At 34.9% G+C, this 19067-nt stretch overlaps 1 protein-coding gene and 1 long non-coding RNA gene across 3 annotated transcripts; both read left to right on the forward strand.

Annotated features, from left to right (window-relative positions):
• Window positions 1–70: 70 nt before the first annotated feature.
• On the forward strand, window positions 71–4094 carry LOC132638347 (uncharacterized). 2 transcript variants are annotated; one of them, XR_009581689.1, is made up of 3 exons: window positions 71–523; window positions 1420–1507; window positions 3473–4094. It is a non-coding gene; the product is annotated as an uncharacterized LOC132638347 (long non-coding RNA). The 2 variants fall into 2 exon arrangements; XR_009581690.1 differs by lacking the exon at window positions 71–523 and adding an exon at window positions 524–645 and having other exon boundaries at window positions 1411–1507.
• Window positions 4095–11979: 7885 nt separating this feature from the next.
• Window positions 11980–19065, forward strand: LOC132635817 (protein unc-13 homolog). The gene is made up of 5 exons (XM_060352358.1): window positions 11980–12648; window positions 13960–14829; window positions 16025–16480; window positions 17412–17601; window positions 17685–19065. The coding sequence occupies exons 1-5, from the start codon at window positions 12091–12093 to the stop codon at window positions 18605–18607; spliced, it is 2997 nt and encodes a 998-aa protein (XP_060208341.1). The 5' UTR covers window positions 11980–12090; the 3' UTR covers window positions 18608–19065.
• Window positions 19066–19067: the final 2 nt, after the last annotated feature.

Genomic DNA, 19067 nt, shown 5'->3' on the forward strand with positions numbered 1-19067 from the left:
AGTCATATGTAATGTGAAGATCCTATTAGTTATAATATTATTTTGTAAAAGAAGAGAGTGACATATTTTTATGAGGCACCTCCTTATTCTTAGGAAATTTATACAAATTCAAAACTCTACTCTATAATAAGAAGGTAAAAATATTAATTTTTATAATGTTCATTTAAAAAAAATAATGATATAGTTGATAATTTTTTTGCATTGCATCGGATATTACTTTTAACATTATCACATACATTATTTAGAATATTAATTTATTTAAAAGGGTATTGGTAAAATTGTATACTTTATCTATTGATTATTGTTAAATATCTAAAAAAAAAAAAAAAAAAGTAGTAATGCTTAGCATGGGCTACTTGTAACTAGTTTTCTATAGATAGAAGAGTGGGTTTTAACATGGCTGCTTATTAGTCAATAAAATCCTAAGTGAGGGCATTTTATACTTTTAGCAATATTATCTACCTCCGTGTCTTTCGAACTACACCACTCTTGACTCTTGTTTATATGGCCTTTTCATCTGACGGTAAAATTCTCTGCATAAGTTATTTAGAATTTTCTTTGTGCTCTGTCTTCACCGGTCGGATGAACAGTGTTCAGATTAGTAGTCTCTCTCTGCCATTTATTCTTAATTTCTGTTGTTTGTAGGTCTGTAATTTCATTCTTTTTCCTCTTTTGTTTTTTTCTTTGCTGTCTACTGAAAGGTCTAGAAATTCTTGTCATGAATTCCAATTCTTTTTCCATTGTCAAGTTTTTTACTGTAATCCCTCTCTGTTTTAAAACTAAATTTGGTGGATAGCTTTCATAAGTTTGCTCAATTGTGGATTTGGGTAAAATTGGATTCTTCGTATCTAGATTTGTCATGTTATTTTCCTGTTCTTATCAAGAATCATTCACCTTTTTGCTCATTCATAGCATTCTCTAAGAGATCGATCGGCTCTTCTTTTCCTTATCTTAGATATATGAAGTTATATAAAATATTGTCTGCATGCAAGCTTTAATTTTTTCTGAAATCAGTCATATGCTGCCTACAGTTATAACACTAGACTAAATTTGAAGTGCTTAAGTGTAAGATAATTGATTTTTATCCTATTATCAATTATTTGGGTTTGATGGTTGTAACTCCTCACTGTTGCCTTTTTTCATATTTATATAAATTTTGGCTCCTGAATCTTGTGAACATGAACCGTACATGTAGTGCCTTTTCCAGCCCTGCAAGTCCGGGGCTTGTGGATTATTTTTGTAGAAATGGACGATTTTTTTCAAATGGAAGTACTATGCTGGCACAACTTATAACTTACAAATCTAATATTGACAATAATATTTGATTGAAAAAGTAACATTTGTTGTCCGTCCTCTTTAAGTTAGTGTATTTTCTCACTGTGAATTTTGTGCATGTACTTGATCTTCTAGCTGATGCAGATGAATGGGGGATTGCAGAATGGAGGACTCCAAAGATCCAGAGTATTTCTACTTCTACTGAGAAAGGATTATGCTCCTGGGTTTGAAGGTACAATAAATCGTGTCTTGCAACTCCTTTTTGAAATTTTCTTTAATTTGGAGAAATTCTGTAAGTTTTGCTATATTCTCTTTTATTTTTTCTGCTGATGGTAATGTGAATGTGCTAGTAAGTACTCAAGAGTATTTGGCATCACATGAATTTTTTATTTAGTTGGGTCGGGTTTAAAAATGAAAGCGGGTTATTTTGAGAAATCTCGTTAAGACAGGGATATATTTGAAAACTTTAACGATGAAAGGGGTGTTTTTTACCTAATTTGTAACGGAAGATATTTTTAGCCTCTCAAAGTAGAGGAGCATTTTTTACCCTTTTCCCTTAAATTTCGTCCCTACTAATGAGTTTTAGACGTTAAATGTCAGTTATAGTAGCTATTTTGTGCTGCCTTAAAAATGGTTAGAATAAAAACATTACAATGGCTACCAAAAAGTAAGTCTGACACTCAAAAAAGTTAGACTACAGCTTGTATGACATGCGTGTTTATGGGCTCCTGTTACACACATGACCCTTACTCGAATTTGTGTTTTGAACTATTACATGAGAATTACTAAATCATATATACTGAAACATTTCTTTGTTCTGTTTAAAATTTAGATGTACTTGCGACTTTTGTTCCGAGTAATGTGAGACATTATATGCATTTTCAGATTCCATTTTGACATAACAAATTAAAATATTTGAAATAGTTGCAATACTTTCATGAACTTTTCAAGCATTTATATCCTAATCGGTGCTGAATCTTTCACTAAGTTCAGTCGAAGAAATATTTGAATGGTTTATCCTGGAGGTACTGATTTCAACTCCTCTATCTAAAACCACTAAATGTTAGAATAGATGGAGCTCAGAGATTTCATATAACTGCAGTTTAGTTCTCAGTCTTTATTTGGATACTTCTAATGGTCATTCTCAGTACAATTAAAATTTGGCTGGTTAGTAATTTTTATCTGAATCTGCAGTTAATACATAATATATGTAGGTTTATTTTTCTTCTCTTGGATTTCAAATTAACATTCTTTTAGTTGTTTTATTGGGCATAGACCTTATATATTTGATTGATTCCTTTATGTGTTCTTTATCCGTGAGCAGATTTATATATGGCTTTGGTAATTTTCAATTTCACTTCACAATATCTGGTTCAAGATTTCCTTATATTACTAAGCTGATTAATCTCTTTCTCGTGTGTTACAAACACTACACTCAGAGATGTATTCATGTAACAAAATTCGAAAGATACTAAAGTATCAAACCTCACAAAAATTGAGTACTCACGCTAATTGACCTGAGCAAAGAACACTGCTATAAGATTTGGGTGGATAATGGTGAATCTGGTCCATTTCTAGATTGTCCAAGCAATTTAGAGTATTTGATATATGCATGGATGCATAGCTTACCTAGAAGGACAAGTAGTGCATGTCCCTCGAGGTATTTGCACATTTCAACTTTATGCTGGTGATGCTACTTGGAGGCATTTAGTATTTATATTGGACAATAAAGTAAGCTGCTGAATAAAACTTTCCTCTTATTTCATTCAACGGTGATAGAATTTTTCTAGATCTAAGTGATAATAGAAGTAATTGTGTGGCATCGTAAAATGCAGAAGAACAAGAAGTTACTTTGGTTGTCAGGATTAGCAAGGGATGTTCTTAATTTACATGTGAATATCTATCAAAATCATTTGAATGTTCAACTACTGGCTATTTTGGTAATGGTTTGTGGAGCTTACGGAAGGTGGTAGACGTCTTCAAATGTCCTGAGCCAAAATTTTTGTCACTAATTTAGACTATTTTGTTTGATTCAAAATCACTTGGGCTTTATAATTTTCTTTTTGACTATATATTGATATTTGGCACAAATGTCATGTTTTGTGTCGTATTACAACTTCTTCTTACGACTTTTATCGCTTAATTCATGAAGTAACCGTCGTATTTGAACTTATGTCGTTACATTTTATGTGTATAGGTACGATGACGACAAATGATGGGAAATGTGCTTGAAGTGATTGGAATTCGTAGCATATGTCGATAAGCTGAGGTGAAGAGTCGACGAACGAAAACGACGAACTGAAAAGGAGAGTTAATCGACTGCAGATCCTCGCTTTCCTTCCGCGATGCGGAAGGATCGCGAGAAGCTCCAGAAATTCAGGCCATCGACCCGCATCGCGTGAAGAAAGCGGAACAACCAAACTCAGTCATCAGGGTGCGCGATCGACCCGCATCGCGTGAAGAAGGCGAGAAGCTGCAGATCATTGCGCGATCCTTCCGCGATGCAGAAGGAAAGCGGGACTCTGCGGATGTTTTCCCGATTAGACTAGGATTTGGATCCCTTATTTATTATTTTTACCCTAGCCTATATATAGACGTTTTTATAGCTGAGAACGGTTTCTGGGATTATTCAAGGATTTGTAAGCCACCATTCTCCTTTTTATCTCTCTAGGTTATTTTATTTTTCATCTTTTTCAACCCTAGTTTATTCATGGCTTCTTTTGTCTATGATCGAATCATGAGTAGCTAAATCTCCTAGTTCTAGGGTTGTAGCGAAAGACTTGAAAGTTGATGTGATGACAATTATTATCTATTGACTTTCCATATTGTGGGTTGCTTTTCAATTGTTTGATTTCAATTGTTTGATTATCTGGCCAATAGTTAGACACTATCTGTGGTGTGTGGGTTGAACTTGAGAAAGGGAATTCACGTACGTAATAAGAATAAATAGAGTTTGTTCGATTTAATCGTTTAGCTAATGAGGATAGAGATATACCCTTTAGCCCTACTTAGTTGAATACGGTAAAATAAATGCGTTCTTGTTACATCTGATGACCATAGAGATATAGACATTAAGGTAACATCTACAGGCTTGTGAGTAGTTCGAGAGAATATCATAAAGCATAACGTTAACTAGTAACCCAGGAAAGAAAATAGGTGGAATTGTCTGAAGATCAACTGGATTGTCGAAAGCCATAACCCTAGATCTTTCTCTCATCTGAAATTTCTTACAATCTTTGTCGACGTAGTCCCAGTCATAAAAACACCCATCGCAAATTGTTTACTTTTCAATTTTAGTTTAGTACCACAAACAATTTTGATTTTCACTTTCTTGAATAGTTTCATTCGAATTTGAATTAGTTTAACAGTAGAATCTAAGTCTCTGAGGGATCGATATCTGGACTTAACAGTCATATTACTTGTACGACTACGTATACTTGCGTGTGCGCTTGGGAGCAACATATATATATATATATTGTTATCTCACTATGTTAGATATATCTAATTTGACACCAACTTACGTGCATCAATTTTATTTATTTGCAAGATCGTATCAAAACGAAGTCGATCAAAATGATAATTTCAACTTTCACAATACATGGGCCATCGTTACCTAGTCGCTATGAGAAAAGGGATGCATGAAAGAGTGTCTTGTTCAAATGTCTTTTTCCTCCCACTTCAACGATCTCTCACTTTTAAAACATCCAGAAGGTTTTCATACCTCCAGCAACTACCAAAGACGTCGTTTCTCTCAGCTCAACGCTCTTCATGGAATATCATCTCAAGCAAAACCGTGCTCACACACATGGTAGCCAATTGGGATATTTTTTGTTGTTGGAAATGTGACATGTTCAGCGTTATATTTTTGGGAGCAACTCAATTCAATTTGAGCAAAATTCGTGCTTGACGCTGAAGTGATGATCATGGTGGAAGAGAAAGAAATAAAGGAGAAAGTAATGACAGTAGAGTAAAAGTAGTGGTGAATATGATCCTGGTGGAGTAGAAATGAAGAGATGATAAACAGAAAGAGAAAAGAGGACAAAAAGATTCACATTGGTCCGTTGGAAATAAATTATAGAAAGAGAGGGAAAAAAGGGTAAATGATTAAGAAATGAAAAGGTGGTAATTTTTTTTTTTTAGTATTGATTGTAACTAGTGTATAATGTCAAACAGGGAAGGTGATACCAGAAATAGAAATGAAGATCTTTCTAAGCGTTTTTTACTTCCACACGCTTCCAACAAAGAATTTATACTTTCTTCTACCACGTCATTACTTGGGGATAAGAAGTCCGCAAAGTTTGAATGGGTAACTAGCTAGTTTTTTCAGACAAATTTGATTGATAAATTGTATATTTTCGCATAAATTTTCTTATATATTGGTTCATACGGAGCATGTTGGGGTATGAATAAAGTCCCATATTATTGATATTAAAAAGAAAAAAAAGAGTTATATATAAAATGTATAAATACTCTTAATTAAATGATGCGAGACATTTTGAAAAAATTAAGTTAGCTTGGCACAAAATAAACAATATTAAATCATGTTAACAATATCTTCGGGTTGAGGTAACCCAACAACTAATAGTAAATCCTATAATCTGGCGGGATGAGTATGAAAATTGAGGAGTGATGATGTGGCTTGGATTTACTCTCTTTACCAGACCAAGGTAGTTTGCGATAAAAAAACAAGTTGTTATGGGCTTTAGTGGCCGCCACGAATACTTGGACGATGCAGGTGACACCCAATGAATCTCCTATTAAGCTCATGAGATGATGGTGATGTGCAACTTAGTTTGAAACCATTTTTTTGCGCGGATTGCCCTTCTTTTGGGGTGGTCTTTAAATTTTGCCCCTCATATTTGTGGTCTTTAAATTATGCCCCTCATATTGCTGGTCATTAATTTTTGCCATTTGTATTGCAACCCTGAGCGTTCACGCAGAAATCATGAGGTTCTGGGTTCGAAACCCCGCTCAAGCATAAATTAAAAAAAAATTGCAAGGCAAGGTTTGGGTCGTGTGTATGCCGGACCCGGCATACACTTGTTAAGGAATTACCAAAGTTATGTCGGACCCGGCATACTCACGCCTTATGGGCAGACTTGACATAAGTATGCCGGGTTCGGCATAACTTTGGTAATTCCTTAACAAGTTTATGCCGGTGGGGGCATACTTATGGGCAAACTTTTAGTTAAGCCTTAACTAAAAGTCTTTTTCTAGTTATGCCTTATGTGGCGGACTTTTAGTTAAGGCACAACTAAAAGTATGCCTCATAAGGCGGAACTTTTTCTTAAGGCATAATAAAAAATTTGCCTTATAAGACAAAGTCTATGTCTTAAGGAAAAGTTATGCCTTATGGGGCATACTTTTAGTTATGCCTTAACTAAAAGTCTGTCCCATAAGGCATAACTAGGAAAAGACTTTTAGTTAAGGCTTAACTAAAAGTTTGCCCATAAGTATGCCGGACCCGACATAAACTTGTGAAGGAATTACCAAAGTTATGCCGGACCCGGCATACTTATCTCAAGTCTGCCCATAAGGCATAAGTATGTCGGGTCCGGCATAACTTTGATAATTCCTTAACAAGTGTATGTCGGTGGGGGCATAGCGAAATTTAAACTCTGCCTTGCGAATTTTTTTTAAAATTTGACTGAGTGGGGTTCGAATCTGGAACCCATGAATTTTAGCCGAAGGGCAAAATTTAAAGATTTTAAATATGAGGGACAAAATTTAAAGACCACCCCAAAAGAAGGGCAATTCTGCGAATTGCCCATTTGAAACGCTTACTCATGGGTCATGTGGAACTTAGTTCGAAGATAGACTGTTTGGTGAATAAAGTCCACACTCATAGCTGGAAAAAAAATTACATATAAAGTGTATAAAAACTTTTAAATGGTGGGAGGTGTTCGGGAGAAAATCGTATGAATTTATGTCAAAATAATCACACCATATTAAAAATATTTTAAGAATGAGTTAGCCCATCAGTTCAATAAGGGTTATAATACATAACAAATTTTTAATTTTTAAACATTTTAAATACATAAAAAACTTATACTTGAACAAAATTTCAAAAGTCTTTTATTTTATTCGGCTTCTGAAAAATAATTTCTAAATTACTACACAAAAATACATTTTTCCTAAAAACTTAGTCAAACAACTTAACGCTAAGAATTAACACTTACTTTTTTATATAAAAAAACACTTTTGACTACTAAATCTTTAGCACCAAAAATACCCAAATACATTTTACCTCTGGAAGGAAGAATTATGATTTAAGAAGGGAGTAGTGGAAATCAAATGTACTCGTCTATATAGTTACCGTTATTTCAGCATAGTTAATGAATAATGAAGGGGCTAAATATATTACTACTATTCTATTAATTTTTATATGGCATAATTACTATTTAGAGAGTTAAATATTTTATAACAATTTTTCATATATATATATATATATACGCGCACAGGTATTTGAATATTTTTGCTTTAGATAATATTCTTATCTAGTTTTAAATTATGTAAATTTTATTTTTTAAATATTAAAAAATCAATATTCTCATTAAAGACTGACAATTGAAAATCTAAACTTCGCCCCGTAAATCCCTTCACTCATTTGGAAGGAAACCGAGTAACAAATAATCTTTGTTTTATCGGCTAAAAAACTTAGGCTTAATGCATACGCGATCCCTTAAATTTTTTTTTTGGCACTTCAATTAAGTATTGTTCCTATTGAATCCCTGAATTCGTCCTTAAGTGTGTCTATCAAACCCTCTAAATCTATTTTTATTAGAAGCAAAAAATAAATTGTGATAATGAAGGTAAAGTAATATTTTAGACGTGTGGTAAGCTATTATTTAGGTCATGAATGTGTCGGTTTTTGTTGGTTCTGCTCTTTCACTGTTAGCTTAATTAAGAGTTTACTCTTTTTTTCCCTCTCAATTGCTGCTACTCTTAGCTAAAAAATGACATAATTAAATTAGAATATATATTAGCATGTTGCTACATTGAAGATAGAATACTATGTAAGTCAAGTTGTGTTTGATAGATACACTTGAGTAATGAGTTTAGAAATTTAATAGGAATAACACTTAGTTAAAGTGATAAAAGGAAAAAAAAAAAAAGTTCGAAGGTTGCATATGCATTAAGTCAAAAACTTAATTATGTCTATGTACTCTATCTATAGTCTAAATTAGTACTCCAGTGATAAGCATGTGTACTTTGTCTTGTTGGGATTTCTCCATCACACCATATACAGTAGGAAGGGCAGCTGTCCTAATCATTGGCCCAACTGTTAATTTGAACTAAATTATCATGCTAAACATTATTATAACATAAATTATTAATGATAATATCATGGGCCATCCAATACTTTTTTCTTTTGGGGTAATCCCAAAGTATAGGTTACAATTTTTTTGTAGAAACAAATTGATATAGAAAACTATATGACATGCTTTCTTGTACATACTAAATTGAAACAGCTGGACCAAGCGGCAACAACATAATATAATCGAAACTTACACGTCACTTCCATGCTTGGCATATATGATTGAACTTTATTCATTTTTTTATATTTTAATTTTTTCCTTCTAAATTGGACTTAAGCTCTCCACAATACTTCAGTCAATTTTTCAATAACCTGCTCCAAAGAATAAAAATAAGTCGTGTTCCGATCAATTATAAAATTAGGGTGAGAAGGGAGAACAAGTCAGTTGTATAAACATGCAAGTGATTACAAACTATTTACTCTATCTTTTACTTTTGGTAACTTCTTATAGCAAGCTCTTTTAACTTTAATTATTTATATCTCCTCATCCCATCACAATTTTGCTTCTTCATATCATTAATATAATGTGTACTAATAAAATTTCACCTCGTTTAAAGTTCAAATATTAATACTTCTAAGAATGATCTACTTGAGGTAGTAATTATCATTAGAGAGAAACATTAGAAGCAATTGGACGTTATCCTTCATATAGGATTAAACAATTTAGATAATTCAAACAGCTTTTAAGCATATGTGATGTACAGTAATAATTAAAACGTATCGTTTTATTCACATTTGTTTATCCCTTTAAACTAAAGTTAGTTTTATTTTTTCATGGATGTAAACAAAGTTAGTTGTATTTTTTCATGGATGAAAATAAAGTTCATAAGAATAGGTACTTGTAATTACGTTATTGCAAAATAGTGTTAATTAGTTAAATATTTCGCTACCGGTCTAAGCTGGCAAACATTATTAATTAATTAATAATAATTTTCTTTTCAAACATTTAAATATTAAAGCATCACGCAGGTAAAATCAATCGGCATGCTAGGTGAGTTATATTTCTTCCAAAGTCTTCTATCCGAAAATTATGAAAAGAATTCAAATGAAAAAATAGCACAAACCATTCTGGATCATGATTAAATGAATTGTGATATTTTGACTATTGATTTGTTCCTCTGAGGTCTTTGGTAACTTATGGAGTATTATTTTTTAATTGTTTCTAATTTTTCTTTCCTCTTTTCTTGCTCCTTCTCATGGCATCAAAATTTGTTGGTAACTGCTTTAAAGATTAACCTTAACGAACCACTATTCGTTAGTGATTGACATTTAAAAAAAAAATAAAAAAATTTAGGCTAAGTGTGCACCAATTATACAAACATTAAGGACAATCAGTGCTTTACACTCAAACTTAAGGGATGTTTTTGGTCCCCTTCCCCATAAAATATAACAAACTAAGTTTAAGATTTAATCAAATTTACTGTTTTCACGAGAAAGTCAATTCCAGATTAATTGAGATTAAGTACTAAAACATATGTAGAACTGTCTGTTAACCCATTAAAGGGTTCCTCATTTGACTAACAATTCAATATAGTGTCATGTGCATCTACACTTCTAAACATTAAAAAATGGTCCTAGTACACAATGAGAACATGCACAGATTTTCTTCCACCGATCACTTATTTATCTATGTCATTTCACACTCTTTAATTATTATCCTTTAGACAAAACAAAATTGGGAAAACAATAAAAAGATAATACACACATTCCTGTAAAATATGTATGTATGTGGCCTCGTGGCTAGTCCCAAATATCAAGAATTAGTGTCAAAGTCCAACCAATATCCTTCACATTCCAGCTAGTTGTCCTGCTTTCTTCTTCCCAATATACATGATATAACAAATAGTATGATTTAGGGAGGTTTAGTGATACTAAGTTGAGGTTCATCACTACAGCATTTTTTTTTGGTTATATTTTGAGAAACATATTTCAAATATCCGAAGCCTAAACTAAATTATTAAAAAACATAGTTTCACTCGATTTTTCAATATATTGCTATTTTTATGCCGAATGATGCAATTTTTAAATGGTTAATGTTATCCGTATGAGTTTTTTTCTCACTCGGTGTCCGGTAGCTGCATTGGAGTCTGACTATATCCCGATTCGCACCGTGTAGGGCCTATTCGGGGAAAATGATCCCTGCTAAAATTTTTTCCATACCCAGAGCTCGAACCCGAGACCTATAGTTAAGAGAGGAGCAACCTCGTTCCCTGCATCATATCCTTTAGTAGTATCCGTGTGAGCTATATAGACAAAAGAACAGATTTCAATAGTTATATTCAATATTTAAATTGTATAATCGTTCTTGAAATAATATTAAGTCATGAGTCATTCAAATTTTAGTCGAAATATATTTAATTTTGACACTTAAGAGAATATCTAACTAATGAAATCTTCTTAGATTTTCCTGCGGTTATGACCGTTTAATCTTCAATATAAAGTTATAAATCAACCAACTTTCAAGTATTGAACCAAAACTTTTACTAATGTCATTTACAAAAAAAAACCTAAATCTTTGAAGATATTAATTTTAATACCTTAAATTATAATTTTATATAGCATTTCCTTACTCAATTTTGAAATTCTATTGAAGTTACAGAAGGCGTAAGAGGCGTTTGGCCATAGATCCCAAATTACTGAGATGGAGTTGAAGATGAAATGGTGTTTGGTTATACTTTTTTTGTAAAAACTATTTGGAATAATATTCATGCTTGAATATACTTTTTAAATTTGAAATACAACTTCAAAAATGAAAACTGAGTTAGAAAACATGCAATAATATGTTTTCAAAATTTGAAATACAACTTTAAGTTGGATTTTCAAATACAGTGAAAAAACTATTTTGAAAAGAAAAATAAATTGTGGCCAAACGGATCCTTGTTAATCCAGTTGCGTTGTACAACAAAAATCAATTAATGCAAGTCTTCTCATTATCAGGCAGCAATCATTGTTTTTCCTCTTAAATATAAATTAGGTCATTGTATTATTTCCTAAAACAAAAGCCATCAACAACAACAACATACCCAGTGAAATCCCACAAAATAGGGTCTGGAGAGGGTAGAATATACGCAGACCTTATCTCTATCTTTTTTGATAGACCCTCGATATAACAACAAACAATTCAAAGCAAGACGAAAAAGAAATAACGAACAAATCATAAAAACAGAGTAATACAATCAAAGTACAAGAAATAAAAATAGTAACAGGAATCGACGAGCAAAAAACTATAAGAGTAATACTATGACTACTAGCATGAAAGCATAAGTGTGATAATACTCAATTAGCTACTAATCTTATACTCTAATGTTCCGGGCATCTCCTTAAAAAAAAAAAAAAAAAAAAAAAAAAAAAAAAGTGGAAATATTCAAAGGGAAAAGGAAAAAAGAGAGGAAAGAAAAGGTACTCCCATTCCTATATTCTCTTCTCTCTTTACTCGTATTTCCGAAATCCAAGTACACACCGTTCCTCTCTCTCTCTCTCTCTCTACAGCAACAACAATGGCGTCTCTGTTCAGTAGAGAGCGTACTTTAGGCTACTCTTCCCGTCGAGACTCCACCACCAGCACAACCACAAGCAGTAACAGCTGCCGGTTATCCAGCAGCTCCGGCGCCACCGCGGTGTTATCACCACTTCCATCACCATTCCCTGACCTAACTCCCTCACTCTCCACCACAGACCTCCGTGAAACTGCTTACGAGATCTTCGTAGCTGCTTGCCGCACTTCCACTGGTAAAGCCTTAACTTACATTCCTTCCAACTCCTCCGATCGATCTCCCTCACCCTCACCATCCAATTCGAATAATTCATCTTCTTCACCGTCTATGCAAAGATCTCTTACTTCTACTGCTGCTTCCAAAATGAAGAAAGCTTTGGGCCTCAGATCCAGCTCTAACTCCACTTTGGGGACTAATAAGCGGGCTGAGGGTAGTCCGGGCTCTGGTGGAAAGCCCAAAAAGCCCCTTACTATAGGGGACCTTATGAGGGTTCAAATGAACGTTTCGGAAAATGTTGATTCTAGAATTCGTAGAGCTCTTTTGAGAATTGCTGCTGGCCAGGTACCATGCTCTATTTATGTACATTTAATAATGTTATTTCTTAATAGAGCTTCTTGTGAATTATCACTAGGTTATGCATTTTTTTTTTTGTATCTTTTCTTGGTGTATTAATGATAATTCTTACTAAAGTCTGCATTTTTTTTTTTGTGGGTTGGATTTTTACAAGTTTGATCTGTTGGGGAATAAACACTAGCTTTTCCATTTTTACATGTTTTTTGGGTATATTAATGTTAGTTATTGATAAAGTCTTCATCTTGTGGTGAGTTGCTATTTACAAGTTCGATCTGTTAGGAAAATTGCTCAATTTATGTCATTAACTGCAATTCTGTTTCTGCCTTTAAGAATAGCAATTTTAATTCAGGTTGAGGCGAATTCCGAGCGTCATTTCAGTCCTTGTGGTACCAATTTGACGGGGTTTGAGGTTTTGACTGGATAATGCAAAGTGAGGATATTTTTCCTTTCAATTTTTTAGGAGGATTGGATTAAAATGAATCCAAGAAGTTCTTTCTGAGAGTCAAACGTTCCTTCTATACACAACTTCAGAGCCTCCTTTCTTTTGACTTGTGTATAGGTACTATCCAGTATAGATATGGGTATGTTCGATTATTTAGTATGTTTCAAGGTATTCTGAATGATCGGCTCAAAGTAACCACAGTTATGTTATATCCATTTGATTGTGGGTACATTAGGTGAATGAAGGCTCCATTAAACATAGTCCTTAATACCCTTCCTTATAGGCAGCTATCAAAAAAAAAAAAAAAAATTATCCTTCCTTAAAGGTTGCCTAGTTGTGTATTTTTCTTGAGCCAGATTTTGACCATTTATTACTTTAGCAGTATCCTCATTAACATTATTATTATATTGCATTGCTGATGTCATATTATCAGCCAATCTGTGCTTGTGTGGTTGAATTTTGCAGGATGTGTGAAGTTTCAGTTTTCTTCCGCTTCTGATGATGCTGCTGAGTATTATTATTGAATGGATTTTTCCTGCTCTTTTTTATGTCAGCTCGTTAACTATCCATCATGTTTTTGTCTTGTACTGTAGATTTACTGTTTTCACCTTTCTGTCCTCTTTGCTCATAGAATTTTGTATTCTCAGACATATTTTTCCATGAATGAAACAAAAATCAGTCTTTCAGTTACTATGCTAATCAGTTAAAGTTATTGACTTTCTTTCTACTCTGTTCTTTTCAACCAAAAAGTTTTCGCTTAGAATTTTACACACTTTCTCATGAGCATCGAAGAACTGTTAATGCTTGACTTGATACAATTTGCTGTAATAAGTCATGCTTTAATGTGCATTATACAGGTTGGAAGAAGAATTGAGTCAACAGTTCTCCCGCTGGAGCTCTTACAACAGTTCAAAGCTGCAGATTTTACTGATCAGAAAGAATACGATGCGTGGCAGAAAAGAAATCTAAAAATTCTCGAGGCGGGACTTCTTTTACATCCACACATGCCACTGGATAAGTCGAATACTGCTGCGCAGAGGCTGCGGCAAATTATTCAAGCTGCCTTAAACCGTCCAATAGAAACAGGGAGAAACAATGAGTCGATGCAAGTTCTCCGAACAGCTGTAATGGCTCTTGCTAATAGGTCATCTGATGGATCACTTTTTGAATCATGCCACTGGGCTGACGGTTTGCCTTTGAATCTCAGACTCTATGAGATACTTCTGGAGGCTTGCTTTGATGTAACTGAGGAAGCGTCTATCATAGAGGAAGTTGATGAACTTATGGACCTCATAAAGAAAACTTGGGGAATTCTCGGACTTAATCAAATGCTTCACAATATTTGCTTTTCATGGGTTTTATTTAACCGTTATGTTGCAACTGGTCAAATTGAGAATGATCTGTTAGATGCTGCTGATAGTCAGCTAGCTGAAGTCGCAAAAGATGCAAAGACAACAAAAGATCCTGCATATGCTAAGATCCTGAATTCTACATTAACAGCAATGTTGGGATGGGCTGAGAAAAGGCTCCTTGCATACCATGACACTTTTGATGCCGGGAATATTGAATCAATGCCAACCATTGTATCTATAGGGGTATCTGCAGCAAAAATTCTTGTTGAAGATATTTCTAATGAGTATCGTCGGCGGCGTAAGAACGAAGTTGATGTAGCTCGTAGTAGAATTGACACTTACATCAGGTCATCACTTCGCACTGCATTTGCTCAGGCAAGTTCCATCTCTTCTATAACTATTATTCAGTTATTAGGCTTGGTTTCTTTTAGAAAAATTTATTGTTGTCGACTTTATCAGCAAGCAACACCTTTTTTTGTTTTCTTTTTAAACTGGTAACTTCAGCAAGCAACACCTTTTAACTAACTGTTTCCATAACGTTATGTTAATAGTGTGTGTTAAATTGCCAAATTAGGATTATAAGGTGTGGATTCATAAACTCCAACTTTTATTGTCTGGCATACTTTTAACATTTAAAAGTGTTGGAAAGCTTTTATAAAACAGAAGCGTGGGGCTGGAGCTACGTAGAGCCAAGAGGATTCAATTGAATCCGCTTCATTGGAAAATTATACTGAGCAAATAGGGCAAAAACTAATTTCTTCTTGATATATATTGTTGAATCCCCTTGACACAAGGGAAGATTCTAGTGTAATGGCAAACGGGGTTTCAAAATATGCTTTAGATCACAGGTTCGAACCCCCAGTGAGACATTCTAGTAATTATTTTTAATCCCCTTGCACAATTTCCTAGTTCCGCCACTAAACAGAAGTATAAGTGTAGTATGTCTCAAAGCATGTCTATCAATGTGAATGTGAGTAAAATACTGCATTTATCTCCTTTATCGGAAAATACTGTATCTGTCTCAAATTGCTCACTTTTGGTTGGGTTGTTCGAAATCTGATTCTACTTTCAGCTCCAGTTTACATGATATACTTTCTATCTTGGTCATATTCCGCGTACTGCCTTAGTTGACATTTATTGTAGCAATATCAGTTTGGAAACTTATAATTCCTTGTTCTCCCATCTTTCTGTGATATATAAAGTTATATTTCCAGTCTTCCCATGTCTCACCTTCATGAAACCTACCCTTCAGCGGCTAAGCCCTGCCAACATGTCTCAAACTTGTATGGAGTTTTCATTCCCTGTAGTTTTTTCCAGAATTCTCATGTTTCGGGGCACAGGCTGCTAATTTTCTTCAATTCTCACTAGCCTATCTCAAACTTGTGCGAAGTTTTAGTTCGCTCGAAATTTTGCCACAATTCTCATGTTTGGGGTATATTTGTAATGATTTACTTCTACCGTCATCAGTTGCGTATAGGAAGGGCAGTGATGGTGTTTGGTGCAGTTCTTATTGTCTTACCTTCCATGTGCATGCAATTTAAAACTAGAAATTTGGTTGTCTTGATTGCAGTTGATGGAGAAGGCGGATTCAAGCAGGAGAGCATCAAGACACCAACCAAATCCTCTTCCTGTCCTTGCCATCCTTGCAAAGGATGTTGGTGAGCTGGCTTCGAAAGAGAAGGAAATTTTTAGTCCTATCTTAAAGAGATGGCATCCTTTTGCTGCAGGAGTGGCTGTTGCCACCCTGCACATTTGCTATGGGAATGAGCTGAAACAATTTGTTTCAAGTATAACGGAATTGACACCAGATGCTGTACAAGTACTGAGAGCAGCAGATAAATTGGAGAAAGATCTTGTACAGATTGCTGTTGAAGATTCAGTGGACAGTGATGATGGTGGAAAGGCCATTATCCGTGAGATGCCACCATTTGAAGCTGAAGGTGCAATAGCCAACATGGTGAAAGATTGGATTAAGACAAGAATAGACAGACTCAAGGAATGGGTTGACAGAAATCTCCAACAAGAGGTATGGACCCATCAGTTGATATTTGCTTTCAACTTCCCATACACAAGATGAAAGCAACTATTTTATGTCTGCCGATATGGTATGGAAATGTTCTGCTTCGATTAGAAGGCAACTTTTGTTCCTATGTAGGCTCATACTGCATTTCCCTTACTCAAACCCCTCAGCAGCTGAATCTGATGATTAGCGGTAAGAACCAAGAGTGTATAAGAGTTGAATGCTTTGAACGACACCATTACCTAGAAAGAGACAAGAAAAAATCACTTCCAGTACCCTCCCCATTACATGATTGTGGGTTTTAAAGATGAGATGACTTATCCCTGCTTGAGGAGGTTAAGTAACCCCATACAAGCCTCAAGAGACTTTTTAGACTTGAACACCTTAGATTAAATATAGTTGCAGACCCGTTGGAAACTGAGTTCTTAATCTCATGGGCCCTATTTTGAATTTGTTCTTCCAGACTCTGCCCTCTTGTAGCTCTTTCCTGATCCTGACCAACAGAGAAGATGAGTTATTTATTGGATGACACTACAAACCTGCCTTTAGATTGTAGAAATTGCTGAGTAATATTTGTTTTTAACTACAAACAACACAAACTACGCCTCAGTCCCAAATAAGTTGGGGTCGGCTATATGAATCCTCGCTAACCATGTTACCCATTTAAATTCATTGCAGTCCAATATATTACAAAATAATAATAAAATGAAAAGTACTAGTGGTTCTTTATATTTCCTATTGGCATAAGAATCTCTAATAGGGCTAAAAGACTTCTAGAAAGTATAGGATCTAAAGTAAAGTATTAACATGACTAAGATAGATTCCCAACTAAATGGCATCACCTATATTCCGGACATGACTTACATTTTTGCTTTTAACTATGCTTGGTTTTGATATTTGGTTTTGCGTTCTTATCTTGTTTACTGTGATAAAAAAGGTCTGGAATCCTCAAGCTAACGAAGGGGGATTTGCCCCCTCTGCTGTTGAAGTCCTGAGGATTATTGATGAAACTTTAGATGCATTCTTCCAGCTGCCAATACCAATGCATCCAGCATTGCTCCCCGACTTGATGAGTGGCCTCGATAGATGTCTTCAGTATTACGTATCGAAGGCAAAATCTGGCTGTGGTAATTTCTAAATTTTATTATGAATAGAAAGACAACAATTCTTATAGCCTAACATGCCCATTAATGAGTGGTGTCATTTGTAGGATCAAGGAACACATATGTTCCAACCATGCCTGCACTAACCAGATGTACAACTGCTACAAAGTGGGGGAAGAAGAAGGATAAGTCACATAGTACAAAGAGGAACTCACAGGTTGCTACGATGAACGGTGATAACTCATTTGGGGTGCTGCAGTTGTGTGTACGTATAAATACTTTCCAAAGATTTCGGACAGAGTTAGAAGTTCTTGAGAAGAGAATTATTACCCTTCTGAGGAATTCTGAATCAGCTCATGTAGAAGACTTTTCAAACGGGCTAGGAAAGAAGTTTGAAATCACACCTGCTGCTTGTGTTGAGGGAATCCAACAGGTCTCTGAGGCAGTCGGCTATAGGATTATCTTTCATGATTTAAGTCCTGTTTTATGGGATGGACTGTATATCGGGGAGCCATCTTCTTCGCGCATTGAGCCTTTCCTTCAAGAACTCGAGAAGAATCTGACAATCATATCAAACACTGTTAATGAAAGAGTCCGGACTCGGATTATTGCAGACATAATGAGAGCATCCTTTGATGGTTTCCTGTTGGTGTTGCTTGCTGGAGGACCTTCTAGAGCTTTCACGCAGCAGGATTCACAAATTATAGAGGATGATTTCAAGTCCCTGAAAGATGTTTTCTGGGCAAACGGGGATGGATTGCCTGTGGATGTGATAAACAAATATTCAACAACGGTAAGGGATGTACTCCCTCTTTTCCGGGCTGATGCAGATAGCCTCATTGAGCGCTTCAGGCGATCAACTCTGGAAACTTATGGTTCATCCGCAAAATCTAGGCTTCCCTTGCCCCCTACATCAGGGCAATGGAATCCAACTGAACCAAACACTCTGTTACGCGTCTTGTGCTACCGAAATGATGAAGCTGCTTCCAAGTTCCTCAAAAAGACTTACAACTTGCCTAAGAAACTATGATTAAGTGGGCGGTATGTTCAAGGGAGTCTAGGGAAGCAGCTTCTTGGTTGAAGATCAATCTTGACCGATGTTATTGATGTCCCCTGATATGCTTCAGATTGACCATGAAGATCCTCAAGCCAAGGGTATGGATGTCTTGGGAATATTTAAAGAATGACAATTTTCTTGTATAGTAAAAGTTTGGATCTTTGATTTCTTCATTTCAGCATATATTGCTTTCAGAAGATAGGAATCTGAGGCGGCAGTAAGCGATTACTGGAGGAAGCAGTTTGTCGAGATTTGATCCTCTTATTTTGCTTGTTTATAGATTTGCAGGCCCCAACAACAGAGTAATTGATTTAAGATTCATTGTCTTCTATATATATATATATTCGTTTATTCCTTCTGATTTCCCTATGTAGACACAGAAATTTGGATGGCTTTTGTTAATAGTATTTATATACTGGTATTTATTGGTATG

Source organism: Lycium barbarum, chromosome 4, assembly GCF_019175385.1.
Source record: "Lycium barbarum isolate Lr01 chromosome 4, ASM1917538v2, whole genome shotgun sequence".
Lineage (NCBI taxonomy): Eukaryota > Viridiplantae > Streptophyta > Magnoliopsida > Solanales > Solanaceae > Lycium > Lycium barbarum.

Bases quoted from the DNA above. Each gene is read 5' to 3' on its own strand.
- LOC132635817 (XM_060352358.1), top strand. From the start codon at position 12,091: ATGGCGTCTCTGTTCAGTAGAGAGCGTACTTTAGGCTACTCTTCCCGT. The intron at 14,830-16,024 runs GCAAGTTCCATC...TCTTGATTGCAG, and splicing joins TTCGCACTGCATTTGCTCAG to TTGATGGAGAAGGCGGATTC. The intron at 17,602-17,684 runs GTAATTTCTAAA...TGTCATTTGTAG, and splicing joins GAAGGCAAAATCTGGCTGTG to GATCAAGGAACACATATGTT.